The following is a 22,117-nucleotide window of genomic DNA, read 5'->3' on the forward strand; positions in this document are numbered from 1 at the left end:
ACCGCCCCCAGGAGCCTGGCACGAGAGGGCTCGGAAATCAGGCACTTGGTCGAGAGCGGCAGGAGCCAGGAGAGCCGGGAGACCACCCAGGCTGATGCAAGAGCATCTCCTCACACAAGCCTCACACACACACACACACACACACACACACACACACACACACACACATCAAAGAGCTGAGAGCTTCCTATAGGTTGGATTTTTTAAAGTTATATTACTATTTCCTTCCCTATTTTTCTGTTTTTCTCTTTTTTTTTTCTAAATCAAGTATATGGAATTGACAAAAGAGGGAAGGGTGTTGTGATTAAAAACCAAAACCAAGAGCAAGAATGTTTTCCAGATTTGGTCCCTGTCGGGGTTGACGGCATCTGGGAGAGGATAGAGAGTGTGTGAGTGTATTTCCCGTGTCCATTTGCTGCTTCAGCTACAAAGAGCAATACTGGGCATGTTTGTGGGCACTAACAAGACTTGCATGGAGCCACAGGCCGGCTCCCAAGGCTGCGGCCATCTACCGCCAACTCTGTCTCATCTTGCCAAACTTTTAAACACCCCAGGGTCCTCCGTACCACACACTTGGATAAAGGATGGTCTCCACAAGATTCAGACCTCCTAAAAATGGCTCCAGGCACACGCCCCAGATGCTGGGGTCCACCACACAGGATTCAGACTGGCAGGGTCCTAACGCAGCACATGCAGCCACTTCCCGTGTAGGGTCTGTGGTATGAGACCCCGGCAGGCAGCATACAAGGGGATAGAGAGAGCTACGTCCCTCTCTAAAAGGACTTCAGGAATTGGTCCAGCGTGAAAGAGGAGGTGGGGGCGGGGTGGGGCTGGGGGGAGCAGCGGGGCCTCCCCCCAACTGGCCCCAAAGGCGGGGCCCCTCCTCCCAGGGGCTGCTGCCCCCGCCTCGGTGCCCCTGAGCGTCCCCGGGAGCCCAGCGTGGATGATAAAACTCATCGACTGGAACGCACCCACTGAGCAGGTGCGTGGCGGTGGCGGTGCAGCTAGCACCAGTGGTCTTGGTCAGGGTGGTGGTAGCTGTGCCGAACCCGGCCGCCCGAGCTGAGTCCCAGAGTGCAGTGGTAGCCGTTGGGCACGCGGCGGAGGGGGTGGGACTGGGAGGTCAGAGAGGACACGTAGGAAGTCCGGGAGGAGCGGCCTGAGTTGGTGGCCACAGCCTCCTCAAAGGTGAGTGTGTCCTCAGGCTGAGTGCAGGCAGTGTCCTCACTGTCCAGACGCTGCCCCAAGTAAGGGTCAGAGCCAATTCTAGAGCTGGCAGCCAGGGGCTGGCTGAGGGGGTCTCTCTGGAGCAGAGCGTTGTGTTCAGAAAGGCCACGACTAAGCCGACCAGGGGAGAAGGTGGGGAGGCTGGTCTGCGCCCCAACAAAGTGGACAGGGGATGAGTTGGCCGTCTTGTAGGTGACGCTGGGACGGGGAGTCAGCGGAGTCTGGGGGAGCTGCCTCCGCCCACTGCGGCCAGGGGTGCTAGCACCGGATGTTGACAACAAGGGGCTCCCATTCACTGAACCACCACCCTACATAAAACAGAACAGAGCAAATAAATATCAAAGGACCAGATCAGAGGCCAGTGCAGGTGAGAACCATGGAGGTGGGGGTGAGGGGCACAGAGAGAAGCAGGTGCCCTGGGAGGGGGGGACTGGTAGGGCACATGATGGGGTGAAGGCAGATGGTACCGTTAGGCCTGGGGTGGTGGTCAGAGAACCATGGGTGACAAAGGGACAGGCATAGCCCAGGGAGAGGAGAGACCAAAGGCCAGTCCAGGGCAGTTGGGAGGGGAGCTTTGGTGGGGAGGAAAAGGGGAGGAAGAGGGGGAGTACAGATGGGGCCTGGGAACCGGACATGAGAGGATTTGGAGCATGGATGGGGGTGGGGGCAGAGGTTGTAAGAAGGGGCTGTGAGAAATCCCTGTCTTACCGGTCTCGGGGGTCCTGGCTCCTGCCCCGCTGTTGGTGACGTGGGGTGGCTGCTGAGGGATGGTTTGGGCTGTGAGGGCTCACGGCCCCCAAAGCGGTCACAGGAGTAGAAGCGCTGCTTCTCCGAGGAAGAGGAAGAGGGCTGCCTCCGCTCCTGGGACCGACCCCGCTCCTGCCTGCGCTCCCTCCGGCAGCCTGCGGGCCCCTCTCCCAGGGGTGGCCCTGGCCCCGCAGCACTGCTGGGTGCTGGCCAGGAAGAGGAGAAGTCAGCACAGCAACCCACGTGGGGAGACAGTTCCCCACCCCAGACCGGCTGCCCAGGGCCAACAGCGGGACCCAGGGGAAGAGGTGAGGGGGCAGGTGACCCCTGACCACCTGACCACCAGGCCTGGGACCCACCACCCCCGCACTCAAGGATGCTTGTATGGTAGAGGCACAAAAAGGAAGAGGGTCTCAGACCCCTGCATCAGGCCCTGGCCATTTGAGGGACCCCCGCACGCACCACCATCTGTGTCTGCAGACAGGCTGGCCCCCTTCTCCAGGGACTTCTGCTTCCTGTCCCTGCGGCGGTGGCAGCGGTGGTGGTGGTGGGGCACAGCCTGGCTGGCTGGTGCTCGGTCCAGGGCTGCGTTGCAGAGATGAGCCACATGGGGGCGTTGGGGCGCCAGGGTGGAGATGGAGCGCTTCATGGGGCTGGCGTCTGGGGCCGGCTGCAGGCAGGATCAGGGTTGGTGTGCAGCCTGAGAGAGGGGCCTGGAGCAGGCTCCACACTGAGGGCCTAGGGTTCAGGAACCACTAGGCCCCTCCCCCTCCCTGGAAAGGTCCTCCCCACCTAGGTCCACCCTTCCTCCCAGAGTACACTGCATAAGGTGCTGCCCATCTCTGCCAGACTAGGCAGGGGCCAGGCCACCCGGGGGACAGGGAGGATACCAGGAAGGGGGCTGTGGGCCTGGCTGGGAGAACCCCAAGGGGTGGCTGCATGTGATGGCTCTGCTGGGCCAGGGCTGAGATGAGGACCTGTGGAAATGGGCCCTCCAAGTGCTGACCCCCACCCTCTACTTGGTGTCCTCAGGCTGACTGCCTAGCTGGCCAGGGTCAGAAAGGGGAAGAGGGCAGGAGCCACCACCAATGGGAGGCAGAGACAAGCTTAGAGAACGAAGTCATTTAAAATGTGCAGAACCAGGAACCACAGAAGGAGGCAGGGACAAGGTCCGCTACAGGCAAGCACTGAACGCCCCAGCCTGCTGGCCATGCCCTTCTAAAGCCCCTAACCTTCCCAGCAAGTGAAAGCAGGGCTCCCAACACAGTCTCAGGTCTGCAGACCCCTCTCTGAGTCCTTGTGAAAGGGCCCACAGCCTCCTTGCCCTGGAGCATCCTGCTCAGTAGTCAAAGCATCCCAGAGGAGCCGGGGATAGAGGTGTTGCCGTCTCCAGTGTCCAGAGAAAGAACAGGGCAGATCATCCCCAGAGCTTCGATGCAGAAACAGGAAGCCCAGGATGTGAGGCACCGTGTGTGTTTTGGTGGGGGGTGTGGGTGGGGAGTGTGGGCTGGGGTGGAAGAGGTACATCCTCGAGACAGGGAAAGGCTGGGTCACGGACACAGGCCTGGGGGATGGAGGCCCCAGTGCCCCAACAGGAGGCTGAGCGCAAGTGGGTGGTCGGGACTCTTGGCAGGCCTCAGAGGACTCTGGTTGCACCTCCTGAGACCATCACAGTATTCTGGGAGTGCCCAATGGGGCCGGCAGTGTCCAGCTGCAGTGCAGGTGGGAGCCTTGGCATGGGACACGAGCCCTTCCCAAGCCAGGTCTCCTCATCCCCTACTCCCCAACCCTCCCATGACCCTGACCCTCCCAGACCACCCACCTGAGTCTCTGCAGCCAGGCGGGGCATGGAAGCTGCTCGTCCCTGGCTCTCCAGCCCAGGTTGGGGCTCCCCATCAGGACCTCTCAGGGCCATGCTCTGCATCTGGACATCCACAGCCTGGGCATACAGCAGCCCTCAGTCACACAAGCCCCCACTCCACCCTCACCTTCTCCCCCATTCCAGGCTCCCCCCTCCCACCCCACATTCCTGCATCTCCCACCACCCTGTCTCACTCCCTTCCCTGTCTCACCCCCATCTCCAGCCTGGCTCTCCAGGCCTAGGAGCCCTCACCGGTTTTCCTGGCTGCACCACTGGGATCTCTGTAGAGTGGCCACGCTCCAGGGGTGTCCTTGCCTCACAAGGTACCTCCTGGGTCCTCTGAGTGCCCCAAGAAACAGACTCCTTGATGCCACTCTCTTGGGTTTGTCTGCAGAGAACAGAGGATTGTCCTGTTGACTCAGAGGTTTGTGGGCCACAGAATTCCCCCCAAGGACCTGGCTCTAATCTGCCCGGAAGCTATACTGGCCCTTTCTGCTCTGGGCTAGAAGAAGCCCAGAGGCGTGAAGCCCCTCAAGTGCAGGTACCCCCAAGCAGCCACACAGCAAGGGATATGGACCCGGTTGCCAGGGCTCGAGTAGGTGGGCAGAGAGGGCCCCAGAGACTATTCTGAGGGAAGTCTGAACCCACCACTTCCTGGTCTGGGGATATCCGGCAGGTTCCTCAGCCCTCGACAAGGTCTCCCATGTGCTTTGGGAGCAAGTTCTTGGCAAGGATGAGGCCACGTGTGTACAGCATGCGTGGTGGATAGTAAGAATGTTCTGCCCCTGTGGGCACACAGCAAGCCCTGAGAGCTGCTCCTGCTTCTCACCCCTCCAAATCCACCGCCACCTCCCTACTTCCTCAACTTCCAGCCATGGAGGCCTTTCTGCACTTCAGATCTAGGCTCAACTGTCATATTTTGGGGAAGGCCTTCCCCAGTCCATGCACCCCATCGGCTTATCCTTACGCTGCTGGTGTCTGTCTCCCAAGTGGCACTGACACTGCCCAGCATTTGTCTGGGCTACTGCTTGTTCTCAGTCATCCAGGTTGCATGGCATGGATCACACCCTGAGCTCAGAGCTGGAGCCTGATGGCCTCAGATGGCCACACTAATGACAAGACCAATTACTGCTGTTTTTTTTTTTTTTTTTTTACTGCTGGGGTTTTGAGAAAATCATCCTCCATCTTCCTAGAGTTGCAAGCCTCTCCTCTGCAGCATGCTGTCTGGAGCTGCCGTGGCCCTGAGAGGAGGCCCAGCTGGGAAAATAGCAGCTGGACCTCCAGGCCTTGTCAGCCCTGCGGCCACTACATGATGCAGCCAGTTGCACTGTTAGGTGGCTCAGTAAATGCCCTGACTGCCTGTTACAGGCTGATCAGACCTGGCTCACTTGCAATAAAAGGGAGTGGTGGCTCATTTTATAAAAATTATAACCATAAAAATAAATTATATTCATTTTCCCAAACTGAACCTGGCTTAGATCAATCCAAAAAGACATCTCCTTGATCCACCAGCCCCAGGGGAGCTAGCCCAGGCCTAGGCCCAAGGAGCTGCCAAGCTGGCCACTTACCAACAGTGGTGTAAAAGGTAACACCACTAAGTTATGACAATTTATTACTCAACAAAACCTACCTGATTAACAGCCCAAAACCCATCACCAGGCTTCAAAAAAAAGAACATCCAAAACACATACAGGAGAGGAAGAAATCTTTCTCCTAACCATGCACACTGTGCCCCGTCTGGTATTAGGCCCCTACCTCAGCCCTTGCTGGATGAGGCAGAGAACAAGCCCCCCCTTCGGGCTCAGCAAGTGGTTTGCTTTGGCCATGTGATGTTCATAGACGTGGGACCCTCGCTGCTGAGGCGGGGGGCTGAGGGGGGGCCTGCCTGCTACCACCCCTCAGCGATACACGGTGCAAGACAGGTGACTGTTACTTCACCACACTTGGTTTTAGGTGGTTCATTACCAAGAATTATTGTGGCAAGAATTAGGGGATAGGTAAGAAGGACATTCCCAACTTATTTACAAAATGCAGTTGCTTAAAAAAATCAGTACCAGAGTGGAGATCTGAGAGGCAAAATCCTTAGAGGAGTTAGGAAGACTAGAAAACATACAGGCCCATCAGCAGAATAGGGTGGGGAATGAGGTGGAAGCAAGTAATTTCTCAGTGGTCAGCAGGCACCAAAGGTCAGTGAAGAAGCAGAGGCTCCTCACCAGATAACGAAATGGGCATGCACAATGGGGAAGTAACAGTGGGAATCACTAACTGTCTAACCCACTGACTGTCAGAGGCACCCAGGAATTAGCTTTGGAGTCCACCACAGCCCGTTCCAGCAGCCGGCAGGAATAGCTTTCAGGCAGCACAGTGGACTATTTGGGTGGACAGTGGAGCCAGTCTCCGAAAACGGTGATGACACCCGAGGGCTCCCTGTCCTGGAGTGCTGCCTGCAGGCGGCCTCTCTGGGAGGTGGAGAAACCAGGAGTCCTGCCCCCTCCCTGTACCACACACCCTGGCTGGGTACTCACATGGCCCCACCATTGCTGAGGGACGCAGAGCTCTTCTGCCGAAGGAAAACCCGGGCTCCCCGGAGCACAGCTGGCTGTGTCTGCTCCAGCGTGGCCTTCAGAGGGTGGAACAGCGACACAGGGCCCATCTGCAGAAGGGATGCAGAGAAGAAGAGCTCTGAGGACAGAGACAGCTGTGTCAGAAAGCTGGCCTGACCCCACAGCACAGGTTGGGGCTCTTTCTGCCTTGCACCCAGCCCTTCACATGAGGCAAGAAGGGGCTTACTTGCAACCTGGCCTGTGAATGACATCAGGAAAGTAATTTAACTTCTTGGAGCCTCAGTTTACCTACAAAATCTGGGAACCACATCCAACTACAAATGGTAAAAAGATTTCATCTCATCAAATTGAATTCACAGGTTGAGGCTGCATGAACCCCGGACTGACCAGAATTCTCAGGAATTCTGAGGAGATTTCAGGGCTTGGGGGTGGGGAGGGGGGTATGTATGGATTTCCACAACAGACAGGGGAATGGAGGGTGGTGGTGTGGGCATCAGAGACTTCCTATCCCACAATGGGTGAATGTTCCTGTAAGCACTGAACACCAGGGAACTTTCTAGAGTCTACATAGGGTCACTGATGGTTTGGCTGTGTGGGAAAGTTATCTTTGAAGCATGACATCAGGAAGATGGGACCCCAAGCCAGGCCAAAGTCATGAGTGGAAGAAATCATGATCCTGGACCCCTCAGCTTGAATCTCTCTGATCCCTGTCTGTGCACAGGGTAATCGGGTTCTCCCAGCACCTCCCCAAACCACCTCCTCTAGTAGTCTTCCAACTTCTTTCTTCTACCACTTAAAAAAGTGCCATCTCCAGGTCACCTGCTCTCAGCCCCTTTTCTTCTGCTCCCGAACACCAGCTCTCCAAGTCAGGAAACCCCCAGTACCATCAAGAGAGCAGCCATTGCAAAGCACACAGGCTGTAAGGAGCTTCTGACTTTGGGGCTGGGGAGGGGAGGCCACAGCAAGAACCTCTCTCCTGCTGTGCAATATCCAGGAAGGGTGTGGGTTCTCCCTGCTGTCAAACAACAGGCGGGTAGCAGAGCCTGAGATCTACTTCTTGGAAATCCTGGAACCCGGTACCTGGGACAGGCCTCCCGCGGCCTGGTGAATCTGGTCTCTGGTGGTCTTGTTCTGTTTATAGAAGTCAAATATCATCAGAGCTGCATACACTTTTCCCACTGTCATCTCATCGGCTGGAGGGAGAGAAAACAGGATGGAGTGTAGAGGAGGAAAGGCAAGGAAACAGCCCCCACTACGAGGACTCCTGCACATGCTCAGGCAGGGGCATGGGGCTTGGCCAAAGTCGTGCGGTCCCCATGTGGTGCCTCTGGACACAGAGCGCATGCACCCTGGAGCTGCACTGACTCTCCCCACAGGTCCCTTTATCTCCTTCCAATATAGTAGACATGGAGTTTCATCTTTAAGCACCTTACCACTAACTGTAGGAATCTCCTGATTTTCTCTGGATTTTTTTGAGGTATAACCCCCACCAGTAATGTGGGTGACCGTCCCCTCCCACAGCCCCTATGCACCCACTTATAAGACCATCTTCCCTGCAGGTGGAAACTAAGTCTAGACTAGTAATGAGGTTACCCTGGCCCAGGCCTCTCCCGTCTGCCTCTGGGTGGGATATAAAAAGGGGGTGAACAAGGGGAATTTCTTGGCCTCACTTACGTTTATGGGGTGGCACCAGTAAATCCAGGGTCTTCTGGGGCAGATTGGCCCACACAGAGGAAATTTCCTTCCTCAACTCTGCATCACACTGATGCTGCTTCGTGCCAGCTGGGGCGGGGGCAGACAAGGGTGTGGAGGGGAAGACATGTTAGGAGCCGTCTCAGAGTCCCGTTCGGGGAACAGGCAGGGACAGGTGTTGTATGGGGGGAAATGGGGCAAGGATGGCACTAGCAGGAAGCACAAAGCAGGAGAAAGCAGTGCCAGGGGAGCTGTCAGAGCCCCCTTGATGGCACCTGCCCAGAGACATGTGCACGTGGGCCCTGGTGGTCCAGCTGTTGACCCACCCGTTCATCCACTTGTTCAGGAGGACTGAGTGAACACCCACCACAGGCCAGGTGCTGTTCTAGGTGATGGAACAAAAGCAACAGAGCTGCCTTCACGGCACCATGTGGCCTGAATCAACAACAAAGGGGCAGTAAGCAAAAAATCCAGTGTGTTAGATGAAGAAAAAGCCAAGTAGGGATGGATGAGAACTATGAGGAGGGCTGCAATTTTGGACAGGGGAGTCAGGAAAGGTCTCACGAGAAGGAGGTGTGTGTAAGACCCTGAAAGCAGAAAGGGCCCAGGAAGTACAATAGCCTAGTTATGGGGGTGGGAGTGTGGTGCAAGGAGTAGATGCTGAGAGGGGAAGCAGTAGAGGGTGCTAAGCAGATAAAATACTGATTTTTTTTTAGCATCGGATTTACTATGGTTTAATGTACATACAATGAAATGTACCCTTTTCAGTTATCCCATTCTACAAATTTTGGTGATTGCATAAAGCCATGTTTCCACCCCCAGGATCAAGACATGGTACACCCACTGCACCACTGCCAAAGTCCCTCTGTGCTCCCTTTGCAGCTGACCCCTTGGCCTCCTACCATCCCATCCCATCCCATCCCATCCCATCCCATCCCATCCCAACACTGGTGTGTTTCTATCTTTGTGGTTTTGTCTTCTCCAGAATATCACACAAATGACATCACAGGGTATATTGGCTTTTGAGTAAGACTTGCCCACTCAGCATAATGCATCTGAGATTCATCCATGTTGCTGAACATATCAGGAGTCTGTTTCTTTTGATTGCTGAGTACTATCTTACTGTATGGATACACCACAGTTTATTCATTCACCATTTTTGAACATTTGAGTTGCTTACATTTTGAGGTGATTATGAAATAAAGCTGTAAATATTTGCATATATGTTTTTATGTGGGTATATGTTTTCTCGTCTTCCAACTTAGGAGTAGGATGGCTGAGCCATGGTAAGGAACTGCCAAAACTAGGATCACAAGAATTCCACAATATGCATTCTCACCAGGACTTAGTATGATCATTTTAAAGAGTATTTTAGCCATTATAATAACCATGTAGTGTTATCGTGCTGTGGCTTCATTTTGGATTTCTCTAATGATTAACGATATTGAGTGTCTTTACATGTGTTTATTTGCCTTCCATATATATATATATATATATATATATATATATATATATACATATATATTGGTGACATGTCATTCAAATCTTTTGCCCATTTTTATTGGGTTGTTAAATTTTCTTATTGCTAAGTTGTGAGACACTTTATCTATTCTAAACTGATCTTATATCAAATATATGTTTCAAAAATGTTTTCACCACTGCTTTGTCTTTTCATTTTCTTAAATGTCTTTTTGAAGAGCAAAAGTTTTTAATATTGATAAAGTTCAATATATCAATTTTTCTTTTATGGCTCATGCTTTTTGTGTCTTAAAAAAAATCCTTGTCAAATTCCATATTGTCAAAATTTTCTCATGTTTTCTTCTAGAGGTTTTACAATTTCACATTTTGCATTTTGTTTATGATCAATTTCAAGTTAATTTTTGTACAAGGTGGAAGGTATGTGCTATGGACTGCACTGGGTGCTCCCCTCATTCACATGTTGAAGTTTGAATGCTCATTTTGATTGTATAAGGCCTAGAAGGAGGTAATTAGGTGAAATTAGGTCATAGGGATGGGGCCCTGACCCATAGAGTTAGTGTCCTTATAAGACAAGACACTAGAGAATTCGTTCACCCTCTGTATGCGCTCAAGGAAAGACCGTGTGAGCACACAATGAAAAGATGACCACCTATAAACCAGGAGAACAGGGCCAGGAATGAAACCTACCTTCCTGGCACCTTGATTTACTTTCACCCTCTAGACTGTGAAAAATAAGTTTTTGTGTTTAAGCAATTCATTTATGGTATTTTGTTATGGCAGCCCAAGCAAAAACACTAAATGTCAAGCTTTTTCCCTTCTTTTGCGGGGGGGCATAAAGCAGTCTAAGTTTTCCAGTACCGTTTGTTGAAAAAATTATCTTTTCTCCATTAATTGCCTTTACAACTTCATCAAAAATCCACTGGCAATGGGAGTGTGAGTCTCTATTGTGTTCCATTGAGTCATGTCTCTGTCCTGTCACCAATACCACACATCTCAGTTAACAGGCTTTATAGAAAGTCTTTTGATTCAAGTAGAGTAAGTTTTCCAACTTCATTCTTTTTTCAAAATTGTTAAAGTTCATTTGCTTTTCTACATACATTTTAGAATCAGTTTGTACATTTCTACCTAAATACCTGCTGGGATTTTGATTGAGTTAACATTTATTCTATTGATCAGTATGGGAAGAACTGACATCATGACAATATGGAGTCTTCAAATGTGTGAAGATGATGCAGTGCTTGATTTATTTAGGTCTTGATTCTTTCAGTGTATGTTTTGAAATTTGCAACATACAAATTTCACATACATACTTTTTAGAGTTATCCAGCAACATAGAAGTATTTCATGTTTTTGGTGTGATTTTAATGGAACTTTTCCCCATTTCAATTGTTAATTGCTAATATATAGAAATAAGTTGCTTCTTGTGTATTGACCTTGTATCCTGTGACTTTGCTATTATTGTGCATTAGTTTTAGTAACTTTTTTAAATGGCTTAAAACAAGAGAAATGTACTATCTCAGTTCTGGAGGCCCGAAGTTCAAAATCAAGGTGTCAGCATGACTATGCCTCCTCCAAATGCTCTAGTGAAGAATTCATCCTTGCCAGTTTCTAGATGTTGGTGGCTCACAGCCATCTTTGGCATTCCTTGGCCTGCAGATGCCTCCATTTTATTGACTTTATTTATTACAATCTTTCAGATTTCTCCATAATCATGTAAATTGTTATTATGAGCTATTTTATTTCTTCCTTACCAACTGGTATGACTCCTATTTCTTTTTCCTAACTTATTGCAAAGGCTAGGACATAAAGTATGATGTTGAACAAGAATGGTGACAGTAGAAATCCTTCCTTTGTTCTTGATCTTAGGGGAAGGGGAGTCAGTCATTCTTTGTTAAGTGTATGATTTGCTGAAGGTTTTTCATAGGTATCCTTGATCAGATTGATGCAGAATTTTAAAAATCATGAATAGATACTTAATTTTGTGAAATGCTTTTTCTGCATCTATTGAGATGGTCATGTAGTTTTACTTCTTTGATGTATTAAATTATATGGATTGATTTTTAAACTTGAACTCAACTTGCATTTCTGGGATAAACCTTACTTTTGTCATCAAGCAAATAGATATAGTTAGATTCAGTTTGTTAAAATTGTGTTGAATATTTCTGTGCCAATAGTCATGAGGGATACTGATCTGTAATTTTCTTTTCTTATAATGTCTTTGTCTCATCTTGGTATCAGAGTAATTTTAGCATCATACAGTAAGTTGAAAAATACCTTCTCTTTTTCTATTTTCTGGAAAAGTTTATATAGAATTGGTATTATTACTTCCTCCTTAAATGTTTGGTAGACTTCACCTATGAAGCTAACTGGGCCTGGGATTTTCTTTGTTAGAAGGCTTTTAACTATATATTTTAATTTCTGTAATAAATATAGTGCTACTCAGATTATCTCTTCCTTTTTTTTTATTAACCTACTCATGTTCTCGTTCTTGATTGAACTTGATGGTTGATGTCAAGGACTTCTGCCATTTCATTTAAGTTGAAGTTATTAATGGAAAGTTGTTCATAAAATTTCCTTGCTACCCATTTAATGGCATTAGGACCTGCAGTGGTATTCTCTCATTCCTTATATTGGTTATTTTTATCTCTTTTTTTCTTGATCGGTCTAGCCAGTTTATTAATTTTAGTGGTTTGATTTGTAACATGATCACTCTGGCTGTTATGCTGAAGGCAGACAAGAACAGAGGCAGACCGATCAGAAGCTACAGCAACAATCTAGTCAAGGCCCAAGATACAGTGGTTTGGACCAGGAGTTGGCTGTGGTCGAAGACAAAGAAGTGATCATATTCTGGTGTATTTTGAAGGCAGAGTCAGAAGACATGACAAGAGACGAGACATGGATCAAAATTGGAGTAAAGAAAAAAAAAAGAGGAGGTAAGAATGACTCCAAAGGTTTTGGCTTGAGTGACTAACTGAAAGAACAGGGTTTCCACTGATGGAGATGGGAAATATGGGAAACATCTGGCAATCAACTCTGGGAAATATCATGGGGAACATCTGGCAATCAAGTCTGGGCAAGTAAACCTCTGGAATGTTTACTGGGCCTCCAAGTGGAGACAGTAAATAACTTTTCTCACGTGGCTCCTCACATGAGAATGCAGGTCTTCAGGAGGCTGCCTGCACTAAAAATACAAAGTTAGAAGTCACAGTATTTAAAGCGACGAGAATAGGAGGAATGACAATGGTTGCAAAGAGAACAGTCTGAGGAATGACAACGGTTGCAGAGAGAACAGTCTGAAATGTCACTGAACAGTGACATTCAGAGGGTGGGAGACATGAGAAAACAGAACAAGAAACACAAAAGAAGGATGTGACAACTGAGGAAAGACTGAGCTATGGATAGCCATGGTAAGGGCCAAGCATATGGACGTCCCTGCACAGCTTAATGAGAGCAGCTCCAGCAGCGCTGCAGGGGAAGCCCAACTGCAGCCTAAACAGGAGACCAGATAGACAATACAGACCAGTCTCTCAAGGAGCTGGCTGTGAGGAAGGGAAGAATAAAAATAGAGAAGCAAATGGAGGGGGAAGAAAACTTTCTAAAGATGGGAGAGATAATACCATGTTCATTGTTGACACAAATTATCCAATAGAGGAAAAAAAAAACAGGCAGGGAAAGAAGCAGGGTACAGAATTTCTAGTGTGACATCTTTGGGTAGATGAGAACAGGAACTAGAATGCAAGGTGGGGGTGGGGGTTACTGGCCTTGACTCATCCACTGCAAACGAAATGGCTGAGCTCAAGGGCACAGGCGCAGCCAGGAGGGCGGTGTGGGGGTAGGGACAGTGCACACTCCCTTTGGTGGCTTTAATTTTCTCAGTAGTCATCACAGGAGGGGGAAGGTGGAGAGGACACCCTGGAGGTTTGTCCTCTCCTAGATTTGGCACAGTCCGGTCAGCTCAGGAGGGGACCCGACAGGGACTGGGCTCACAAAAGGAGTGGACAGAAGGCACACAGACTCTCCCCCCTGGGGAAGGGTGCTGCCTCAGATGAACCCGGGGCAGGCTATGTTGTGCCTGCACATGCTCTAGCTCTGGATAACCTTTAACCTCACTGCACCTCAGCTTCCTCACATGAAAATGGGATAATTACAATGCTCATGGGCAAGATGGTTGTCAGGGGAATGGAGTTGCCATGGGCAGCTATCCTTGGTCCCCTCCACGCAAGCCTCCACATCCTCCTCCCTGCACACCCACGTGGGGTGGCTCTGGAGTGAGACTGCCCAGCCCTGGCTTGGTGCCCTCCCCAGATGCTGCCTTGCTCACCTGGAGCCAGCTTGATCTCCAGTGCGGTCCGAATGAGGGCCATCAGCGTGGACGTGAAGTGGACAGTCATATCCTCATTGGAGATGGGCATGTTCATACGAACCAGGCGCTAGGGACAAGGGGAGAAGGTTAGGGCCAGGCCCACCAGGGTCCCTCCACCACAGGACTACCAGGTGCTTGAGTCCCTTAGAGGCTGGGCTTGGCCTCCTAGGGGCAGCTTCTGCAGGTGCCCAGGCCCAAGCAAGGTTGGGTGGCTGGGAGTTTTGCCAGCATTCACACTCACCCTTGGGCCCCCACCCTCATTGGAGCTGAGGATTCTCCTAGCTGCAGAAAAATAGAAGACCAGGTGAAGATTGTCACACAGCACCAAGCCAGAAGCCTGGATCCCTCTGAAAGAACAGGGGTAGAAGGACCCCTACCCAAGGCAGGAATAAGGGATGTGTGGCCTGGGCTGAAGAGGAAGGGTTCTGGGCTGTAAAGCGGAACCTGGGGTCCCCTGGGATAGCCTATAGACAGGAGGGAAGACCCCTGTCCCCACAGCTCTGCCATCTCCACCTGCAGCCTGGAGTACTGGACAAGAGGCGGGCAGGATAGCCAGGAGGACAGCTCTGAGTTCTGGCTCCCAGTTAGGCACCCCCCCCACCCCAGGAAGGCTTGTGTCTCACACCTCCCAGCCAGAGGGCCAGCAAGAGACATCTGATGCCACTCCCCAAAGGCATCCAGCACCTTACAGTCAGAAGGACCTGGGACAGATGGGACTGCACAGGGCCAGCATGAAGTCTGGGAGGGGAGGCCCAGGGCCACCGTGTAGGAGTAAAAGTACTCCGGACCAGACTGGGGCCAGTGCCCTGCTGCTGTGCCTCCTATTTCCCCATCAGGTGGACAGCCTCTTTCCTCTTCTCATCTTTCAAGGACAGAACAGCTGGAGACAGACGTGTCTGTACCACAGACCTCTAGGTATAGCCAGCAGCTGCCTAGAGCCTGAGGCTCTGAGAACTTACATGATGTCCAGGAATAAAAGTATCCCTGGCATGTCTGGAAATGTCCTCAGCATGGGAGATCACCTAGCTGGCAAGGTAGCCCTAGGGGCACCATGCGCCAACCCCACTATCTTCTCACAGCAGTGTCTTGTCCTCTACCACAAGACTGAGCTAGAGATGGGGGCACAAGGTCTCTCCCTGGGGTCTGCCTACCCTCTGCCAAGACTGCATCCTGTGACATAGCAGCATCTCTTTCCCTCTGGGGAGGACCCCCCAGCCCTGCCACCAGTATCTTGGCCCCAAATCCAACCCTCAGCCTAACAGAGACTGGGTGGCTAGAGACATGGGCCCAGACTCTGCCCCCCTGAATGCTGGCAAAGCCCCACATGGCACATCCAATCATGGTCCCAGGACCTCACACATCACCTGTGTGACACACACCAGGAAAATCAGCTTTCCAGAGCAGTGTCCCTGTAGACCAGCACCGATGGCAATAGTAGAGGAAGAGGGATTCCTCTCCAGGGAAGTCAGGGAGTCGGGCACCAGCATCAAGGAGGAGCAAGCAGGTGATTTCCAAGAGAAGAGAGCTCTGTCCAGGGCACCTTCACCAGAGGCTCTCCTCGGCCTGCCCAGGCCCTAGAGGGGCTGGGATCTCAAGAAGCAGGGCAAGACCAGAGTAAACATGTGCCTCTGCCCTGGGCCTAGACCCTCCTGGTCACAGCACTCTGCACATCTCCTGGACCCTCCCTAGCTCCCCAGGCCCATCCATGCCTCCTCTGGTCTAGTCATGACCAGAACCGTGGAACTGGCTGGCACCGCGGGGGAGGGACCCTAAAGGCTAGCCCATCAGGGCCCTGCATGCCCAACCTGGCCTCAGGTATCAGTGGACAGAACTCTCCTTCTTGGGGACAAAGCTACAGCCTTGCATGCAGGCCTCCAGGCAGGCAGAACATACATGCCAGGCAGGGGAGGGCCGAGGAAGACATAAAAGGGATCTGCCAGTGGCTCGAAGGAGCCACTTAGCTCCCAGAGGCTGTGCTGAGCCAGGTGACAGAGGCAGGCCTAGATCGAGAGCAGAGAGACAGGCAGCATGGACAGAACCAGAGAGATGAAGGCTCTGGTGGGAAGCTCGCTCAGAGACAGGGCGGTGGTGGGGAAGCCCCAGACACATGCCGGTGAAGCTGCCAGACTGGGGCTGGCTGTTTTCTGGGAGCTCTAGGAGCTGCAGGAGGGCTCTGGGTGTGGGGCAGTGGGGGGGGGGCAGTGCTGGAGGGATGGAAGGTGGGGGTGTGGTGACTGAGGGCACATGGGCAGGTGGGAGCAGGCTTGGGGCTGGACCATGTGACCTGCTCACCCCCCGAGGAGGGAGGCCTGGAGATGCCCTCAGTTTACCCCCTCCTTGCAGCTCAGCCTCCTAGGCTCCTCAGCAACAGAGGGAGGGAGCTTGGGAGTACCTGGGCCCCTGAAGCTGTCCTTACCCGGCAGCAGCCCTCAGAAGCCCCAGGAATGACAGCAGGACGCCTCTCCCTCGCACCCTTTCCTTCTTCATAACAGAGTGGCACTTACAAGGCCCTGGAGATGCTTCCTCCTCAGGCTGACAGCAGCCCAGGCCTGGGGAGGTTCTGCATGTGTGGGGCTGGGAGTGAGTTCCTCAGGGGTACCAGAGGCCCTGCAGGCCCCTATTACCCCAGGCTCAGATCCTGAGGGCTGGGTAAGTCCACCCTCTTCAGGCACTTATGGGACACAGAAGTCAAGTGCCATCCTGAGCCCAGGGCAAAAACAGCTGGTCTGTCCCCTCATTTCCAGGAAATGAAAGAAAAGAAAAAAGGCAGGTGAAGGGCTCTGGCTCCACCTTCCTGAGCCTCACAGGAGCTCTCAGAGGGGGCAGACCTGCAGGGACGAGGCACGGTATCTGCATCCCTCTGTCTGAAGAGGTAGAGGACATGGTTGGAGCAGAGAAAAGGAGGAAACAGACAGCAGAGCGGCAGACAGACAGATGGACAAGCCCAGCACAGCCAGCCTCCGGGGTGCAGGGGTGGGGTCTACCTTGTATGCAACTCGAGCAGGGCATTTCTTTCCCAGCCCCAGGGGTGGGGACATGTGTTTCAGCATCTCAAACATGTCATTGTAACTGATGCGCCCACTGGAGACCCGGCCCAGAGAGGCAGAGGCAGGGTGGGGTCCACAGGAGGGGTGCGGCAGGAGGGGGTGGGGGGAGGAAGCAGACAAGAAAACAGATCCAGTTAACCAGCATCAGATTAAATGCCAAACGTCAAAATACAAAAAAATGAGGGACTTTCTCTGCTTGACTCATCCCCTCCTTGCCCCTCCCAGCCTCACCTCCACACTCCAGCCCCACGCAGGGCAGCGGGCAGGGGTGACATCTGAGCTAATGAACATGGAGGGATGAGGAAGGGCTGCATCGGGGCGGCTTTGGGTTGTCAACTTCTGATTTTACACTTTTAGAAACCACAGATAATGCCAAATCAGAAAAGAGTTGTTTCACCATGCCGGGAGAGCTGGCAGACAGAATTACATGACCGATGAGGCCGGCCTGAGAACCACGGCAGAAACATCAGCTTGCCTCAATGCTCAATTTGCTTCCAAGTTAGCCTAGAGGCTAAAAAAGTGGAGAGAAAAAAATCTAAAACAAGCCAGAAAACTAGAGCGGGAGCCACGCTGTTCTGCAAGGAGCCCCAAGGCTCTAGAGACAAACTTGACGGGTGAGTCCTGCTCCAAGCCCAGAGACGCCCGAGGCCGCCCAGGGCAGGGCTGCTGCTGGGAGTCAGGGCTGGGCAGGAAATGGGAGACTGCGGAGGGTGGGGGGGGGGGAGGGGGCACGGTGGGCAGCTGGGGTGGGATGTGGCTTAGAGCCACTCTTGCACCCTCCTGATAGCACCCCAGGGACAGGGCCGGGGCCAACCAACAGGACAAGGCTCCAGATCCAGGGAGGTGTCTAGGGGCTGATAACTGTGTCTTCCGAGACGGACAGGCCACCAGGCCTGCAGCCTCACCTCCACCCCTGTGGACACCTGCCTATAGGACCTGCTTGGGGTCCCAGAGACACGGTCGGGTTCAGGCCACCCAGGAGAGAAAAGGGACAACTTTTTCCTGGCAGGCACATCTGCCCCAGGCTGTGACCCTCCTCCCAGGGTTCCCAGCCTCAGCTGCGTGGATCCATCCAGAGGTGAAGCAGGCGGGCCTGCCTTTGGGCCTCTGCTCCCTCTGTCCTCTCCTCCCACAGGGACCAGAAACCCTCGGGCTGTTGGGCTCTTCAGACTGGGAGGGGCAGCTGCTCCTGGTCTGTGCGTGCCCAAGCCCTCCTCCTCTGGGGCCCGCGGCCTCCAGCCTGTCTGACCATTAGCCCACCCTTGAGAGCCTGGAGGCAAAGCCAGGTAAGACAGCTGCTTCCTTGGCACAGGCAGGGCCTGGCCCCCAGCTCCCACCCAACAGCCGACCCCTACCCTCAAGGCCCAGCCAGAAAGCTTCGTGTGTACTGCCTCAGAAGGCTGCCTCTCCCCAGCCAGCTGGAGGGGTGGGGAGATTAGACGGGAGACCAAAGCGTCCAGGAGGTTGGAGTGCGGGGCAGGGCAGGACGGGAGGAAAGAGAGGTGAGGTGTCATCATTCCCAAACCAGGCAGGGAGTGTGTGCTGTGTTTGCGTTTCGGGCAGGGAAGAGTATGTCGGATGGAGGCTCTGAAGTTGCAAACCTTGTAGGCCAACCTACGAGGGCAGTTCTTCCCTAAGCCAACGGGTGGCGCAATACAACGCAACAAACTGTACATATCCTTATAATGAATCCGGCAACTGGAAAGGAAATGTCACAGGTTATGGCAACCAAGGCACGATGAGCCCGTCCCGCCCGCCCACCCAGCCTGCGACAGGAAGAGGAGCCAGGCGGCTGGACAGGCAGCTCCCTGCAGGGAATCCCGGGGCTTGGAAAGCCCCTGGCAGCATGGCAATCCCAAGATGATTTCCAGAGCCTGATGCAGGCAGGACACACGCCATAACAGAACAAGTGCCGGCCCCTGTCCCAGGCCCCCACTGTGCACGTACTGAAACTGTTGGTGCGTCTCTCCCGGGGCCTTGCTCACCCACCCTCTCTGGCAGCCCCTATTCTGGCTCCCTGAGTGCCTGAAACCCCATGCCTGACTGTCCCTACCTCCCAAATCTCTAGAATCTGCTGGTCCAGCTAAGAACCCCCTCGTCCCAGGGTGGGCACCCTGGCCAACACTGATGTTTCTCTTTCCTGTACTGTACCTCTTGGTCTAATCAGCTCCAAATTACTTCTGGAAAAGAGGGAAGAAAGAGGAAATCCCACTTTGGCCTCACCCAAGGTGCCTGCTAACCTCATGGGACCCAAAGGGTCAGAAAGCATGGTGAAGCCCCAGCCCCAATAATCACTCGACCCAGTTCACAGCCTGCCCTTTGGGTTCATCTTCTCTCTTCCACCATCAAATCCCTCAGATGGCACCAGATGTAAAGTGGGGGCACAATACTGTCACTCCAATTCAAGAACAGTCCTCATTGTCCATAAAACAAAGTCAAAGATATTTCTTTATCCCAAATTTCAAGACCTCTTCAACCTGTCCCAGCTGCCCTTCCTGCTCCTTTGCACTCTCTTCTCCATCAGACACAATCAAACCCCTTTCCCTTCACCCCTGGCCCCATCCCCTTCTCTAGAGCTCAATCTGTCTTGCCCTCTTAAGTCTGGCTCAAATGCCACCTCCTCTGACTCACCAGACAGGTGGGGTCTGTCCCTCCTCCAATACCCCAGCCTCATACTACAGCCCCTCTGTTCTCCCACTGTCCTGCTGGACTCAGCATCCTCAGAGCACGTGCTCACTTCACCTACAGACCCCCAGTCCCCAGCACACGGCGCATGCTCAGGAATGTTGACTGGACAGATGGATGAACACAAAGATGAGTAGACAGGTTGCTCACAGGTGTGGTTGTGATTCTTTTTTCAAGTCTACATTTCACACAAAGTGAGGCAGCAACAACAGGGAGGATGGGAGAAGGCGGCACCAGAAAGCAACAACCCCACGCCTTCTTCATCTCCCCACAGCACATGTGTGCACACACATACCCATACTCACATGCATTCACACACGTGCGTGCACAAACACACATGCCCTGTGCATTTACATGTGCACACACAAGCACACACATACACACTAACACGTCCTGCACTCACATGTTTGCAGTCATAGGTGTGCATGCTCGTATGTGCACACACAAACCACCACATACCTGTGCACACATGCACACATGTATTTCTGCTGCACACATGCAAACACACAAGCCGCATGTATACACAGACCTGTATGCATACACACAACACATCCATATACAATATGCACACAGTATACACCTGTGCACACATTCACATAGCCACACAGGTACAAACATACACATATATACACACACATACACATATGGAAGCTTGGGAAATTCACAAAGTAGTTATTTTTTAAGTCTCTCCAAGAATAAGGAGACAGCAGAGTGGCCCCCTGGGATATAAAGATGAACATATCCTTACATCTGCCTGGAAGCAACCTTGCTCCTGCCTGGGATGTGGGTTAGACTCAGTCCCCTCAGCTGCCTCTGCTGGGCCTTCCCCTAGGCCCTGCCATCAGGAGGTGAGCTATGTTCTCAGCCCAGGCCACATGTGCGAGCAGCAAGTCTGAGCGTTAGCTGTGGGTCACATCCATGCTACTTCTGGACCATGGTCCTATGTGCTATTTCGCAGACGCCACCTCTGGGGTAAGGCTTATACTTGCTGTCTACTTCCACAGCACTTTCTTTACCACACTCCCAGTGGCCTCTGCCTTCCAGAGAGGCCCCATTGTCTGAACTCTGGATTTGGGAAACAGTCTGAGCCCCCTGTGCACCATCACAAAAACACAGTCTGGCCCAAGTCCATTTGCTGTATGCCCTAATTCTGCTCCACCCGTTGCTGGGCTAAGAGAAGTCCTGGGTTTACGGTTCGTAAAGATTTGGGGAGAAGTCTTCCCCCCTCACAGGCCTGCACTGACCTGCCTTTGTCCCTAAGTCCAAGTCAAATCCCAAACAGAATCTCTGTATCTCTGCAACACAACCTCTGGAAATAGTGTGTCTAGAACTAGCAGCATCTCTTGAGACCACAGTCCAAATGACACTCCTGGAACAAGCCTCGACCCTGCCCTTGGGTTGAGGGTTACTCAGAGTCTCTCCTGCCCTCTGACCTGACTGGGCCTTCCTGACCAAAGAACCCATGCCTACCCCTGAGCCTGTGGATGCCAGAATGAGCCTGGGCACTGCAGGGCCAATGTGCTGATGCATCAGCAAAATGACAGGACTCTCCAAGGCCACAAAAACGGTCACCTACACCATGAAACATAAATAACAGCCATGCTTGTTCTGCACTATGCAAAAACTGTAAAATTTTCACTACAATGGAAAACATTCAGAGACACTACAGGCACGGAAATGCCCTAGGGTTGCTGGGGCTGCAAGTGGTTTTTGGGGCTTGCCCCGTCAGGGAAGGGTCTTACACAGCACCTTCTGGACCCTCACATGTTAGGGTAGTGGCCCTAGGAAGGCTGAGTGAGGAGGGTGAGGGATCCCAGCCAAGCTCCAGGCTTCAGGAGTTTGAGGGCCAGAGAGCTCTGGAGCAATTCCCATGCTGCTTCAGGTTAGGAGAAAACAGGTAGAAGCTCAGGCACTCTGTGGGCAGTGGGGTCCTCACCGTGAGAGGACACCGACCATCTTCTCCAGGTCTCTACCACGCAAGGGGTGGCCCAACACAGAACTGTGTGAGGGGGACACAGGCAGGCGGGGAAGCCTCAGAGAGAGGAGCTGGGAAGTGGCCACACCCCATCTCCACAGTCTTATTCCCCTGGAGCATGGGAAGGGACAGATGCCCACCCGCTTACTGGGGCACTGTGCATTCACATTCAGGTCTGCTGATCGCTCGCCATGAGCGAGGCGGTGAGCAAGCCTGTGTCTTCCCCAGCAGCCAGGTCTCTCGGCCCCTCCATGTCCTGTGTTTGGCCTTGCAGAGAGCATTCCCTGAGTAACTACTCAAGTATCTGCTTGAGAGAGTGAATGAATGAATAAGCAAGTGAAGGAGCGCGTGATGAAGGAACAGACAAATGGGCAGATGGCGAGTCCATGCTGCTTTGCTAGCCCCGAGGATAAGAGTATGTCCTGGGTGTGCAGGACTCTCCCACGGATCACAGAACCACCTTCTAACCCAAGCCAG

General features: G+C 52.5%; 1 protein-coding gene across 1 annotated transcript in view; it reads right to left on the bottom strand.

The window, feature by feature from the left end:
- Window positions 1-990: 990 nt before the first annotated feature.
- Window positions 991-22,117, bottom strand: part of CACNA1B (calcium voltage-gated channel subunit alpha1 B) — a 197,860-nt gene continuing 176,733 nt past the window's right edge. Inside the window, exons 38-47 of the mRNA XM_055334477.1 lie at window positions 16,918-17,014; window positions 13,892-14,000; window positions 8,074-8,181; window positions 7,480-7,592; window positions 6,361-6,488; window positions 4,088-4,223; window positions 3,797-3,913; window positions 2,437-2,644; window positions 1,949-2,180; window positions 991-1,361 (exon numbers count right to left, since the gene is read on the bottom strand). Coding sequence (XP_055190452.1) covers window positions 1,124-1,361; window positions 1,949-2,180; window positions 2,437-2,644; window positions 3,797-3,913; window positions 4,088-4,223; window positions 6,361-6,488; window positions 7,480-7,592; window positions 8,074-8,181; window positions 13,892-14,000; window positions 16,918-17,014 — 1,486 coding nt within the window. The 3' untranslated portion in view covers window positions 991-1,123. The remainder of the gene's footprint in view (window positions 1,362-1,948; window positions 2,181-2,436; window positions 2,645-3,796; window positions 3,914-4,087; window positions 4,224-6,360; window positions 6,489-7,479; window positions 7,593-8,073; window positions 8,182-13,891; window positions 14,001-16,917; window positions 17,015-22,117) is intronic.

This window comes from Nyctereutes procyonoides, unplaced genomic scaffold, assembly GCF_905146905.1.
Source record: "Nyctereutes procyonoides isolate TBG_1078 unplaced genomic scaffold, NYPRO_anot_genome, whole genome shotgun sequence".
NCBI lineage: Eukaryota > Metazoa > Chordata > Mammalia > Carnivora > Canidae > Nyctereutes > Nyctereutes procyonoides.